Raw genomic sequence first — 2,328 nt, forward strand, 5'->3', positions numbered from 1 at the left:
CGCACATCTAGAAAATATTCAGTTTTCATCTCTGACAGTGGCGTACCCACAATCTTTGGTACCTGGGGGCTTTTGTTGGCCTCCTTCCTCCCCTTCCTCAAAAAAAAAAAAAAAAACATCTGTTTTAACTTTCAGCACACATTTTATTTTACATTCTGCTGCACTTAACATTTACGTAATGTTCAATAACTTTGTCAAAGTTTATCTTGCTGGCATAATTATTTTCTATAGAAAGTATGGATAAGTTACTTAGGCCCTCTTCTGTCATATTGGACCGCAGGTAACTTTTTATTAATTTTAATTTAGAAAAATTTCTTTCATAAGACGCCACTGATACACAAATAGTTAAAAAAACACAGGGAAATATTTCGAAGAGATTCCACAAAATCCCACTCCACAATGAACTATAATAATTGAAGAGCTGTCCATTTTTCTGCTGCTTGTTTGCTGGTATTAATAGCTGTTAGATGTCGCTGAAGTCATTACTTCACTTTGAAATTCATCATAGACATTTGTTAAATTGCGGATGCTCTTTTTTCTGTGCCATGTATTAAAATATTGGGTTGTAGAATCCTAAAAATCGTCATTATTTCATCCATTGCTTTGTTACAGCTACGTAATTCTAGAAAAAAGCGATCTAGGCGCACAAACATTGATCTTCTTACCTCCTCTTGAAGTGTAAAACCAACAATTCTTCCGTCATTTTTCTTTTTAGCCTTTTTCTGCCACTTTTTTTCTATAGGAATGTCCAATTTATCGCATTTTGTTCTTGCATATTCGATTGCTCTATTCACCATTCCTTCTCGTTCATTTTCAAGAAAGAGTTTAAGATTTTCAAGTCTTACACTACATTTTTCTAAACTTATTCCGCTAGTTTGCGTGTATTTTTGAGTACAATTTACTTCTAAAACTTCATTCCAAAAAGACAGGTAACACAAAAAAAAAAAAAGCAAAATCGCAAATTGCACCAAGTAAATTTTGAGCTGATCCTCGTGTGTCAATATTTTCTTTTATATCACATAGTGCTTCTAAACTCAAAATTAATTTTTCGATATTATATCTTGCTGTATAAACTGCTTCATAGTGAGCACTTTATCTTGTGTCTGATAATCTTTTTAATGTTAGTCCTACATTTCCCTTCAATACTTCCCAACGGTGAGTTGAACTAGAAAAATATGAATATAATTTTTTCAAAACTGCAAAAAAATGTTACACAAGTAGAAATGCTTCTAAAAGCATGAACCACAAAGATTCAGTGAGTTATTTGCGCATGGCATAAATAACGCTTTAGAATTGATACTTTTTATTTTGCGTTGAACTCCACCATGAATTCCAGACATAGTTGCAGTATTATCATATCCCTGGCTATGTCATAGGTTGATGTCAAGTGTGTCTTCTAATTTCTTCACAACGTCAGAAGTAATATTTGCATTTTTTCCTGAGATAGAAAAAAAAAAACAAACCTAATAATGACTCCGTTACTTCAATTTTACCATTTTCGATGTGTACGTATCTGATAACTTCACATATTTGATCATTTGATCCACGTGAGTTACATCAGGAGTACTGTCGAAAAGGATCCCGTAATATTTAGCCTTTTTTGTGTCTGCCAATATTTTGACTTTTACATGGTTTCCTAGTAAATTCATGAATTCATTTTGAATTCTGGAAGATAAGCATGAGCTGTATCTCCTATTATGTAAAACAGAATGTTCAGTTCTTAATAAATGTTCTTTAAGAACAGGGTCATAATGAGATAGAAACTGAATTAACTCCAAAAAATTTCCTTTATTTGTCTCTGAGGAATCATCTCTATGACCTCGAAGAGAAAGATTTTGACGAGAGAATTCCATCCAAAACTCTTCAAAACATCATTCTTGTCTTTTCCTTAATAATTTGATCTCGACTAACTTGATCTATAGTCTTATTCAATTTTAATTGTTGCTAAAGTTTTCCACATTTCTAAGCAACTAAGATGTTATTCCGAAGTTTCATTTGGGGAAATCTTTGGATTTAATTTCCACCATTTATTAAAACCATTCACAAAGCTCGATACTCTAGTTGTATCGCCGCAGGCAAATAAACAGCGCAACAAAAACAGTTTATTTTTTTTTTTACTGACTGAGAATAAACTATCCAAGTTCTACGTACATTTTCGCCATTTGGTAGTTCTTTATAAAACCATGACTTTGTAATTTAGTGAAGATCTCCTTTAATTCCTATTCCAGATCTATCTGTTGCATCAAAAGGTCCATCTTTATTTTGAAATACTTCACTTCCTTGCTTAATAATATCAATTTTAATTTCATCTAGTACTGGGATTCACCA

General features: G+C 32.4%; 1 protein-coding gene across 1 annotated transcript; it reads right to left on the reverse strand.

Annotated features, from left to right (window-relative positions):
• Window positions 1–1,478: 1,478 nt before the first annotated feature.
• LOC150108430 (uncharacterized) lies at window positions 1,479–1,853 on the reverse strand. The gene has a single exon (XM_090390465.1). The coding sequence runs from the start codon at window positions 1,851–1,853 to the stop codon at window positions 1,479–1,481; it is 375 nt and encodes a 124-aa protein (XP_090246591.1).
• Window positions 1,854–2,328: the final 475 nt, after the last annotated feature.

The sequence above is a fragment of the Typopeltis vanoorti genome, chromosome 3 (genome assembly GCF_054136105.1).
Source record: "Typopeltis vanoorti isolate ZY-2024b chromosome 3, IOZ_Tvanoo_1.0, whole genome shotgun sequence".
Taxonomy (NCBI): Eukaryota; Metazoa; Arthropoda; class Arachnida; order Uropygi; family Thelyphonidae; genus Typopeltis; species Typopeltis vanoorti.

Coding starts and splice junctions, on each gene's coding strand:
- LOC150108430 (XM_090390465.1), bottom strand. CDS start 1,853: ATGGAATTCTCTCGTCAAAATCTTTCTCTTCGAGGTCATAGAGATGAT.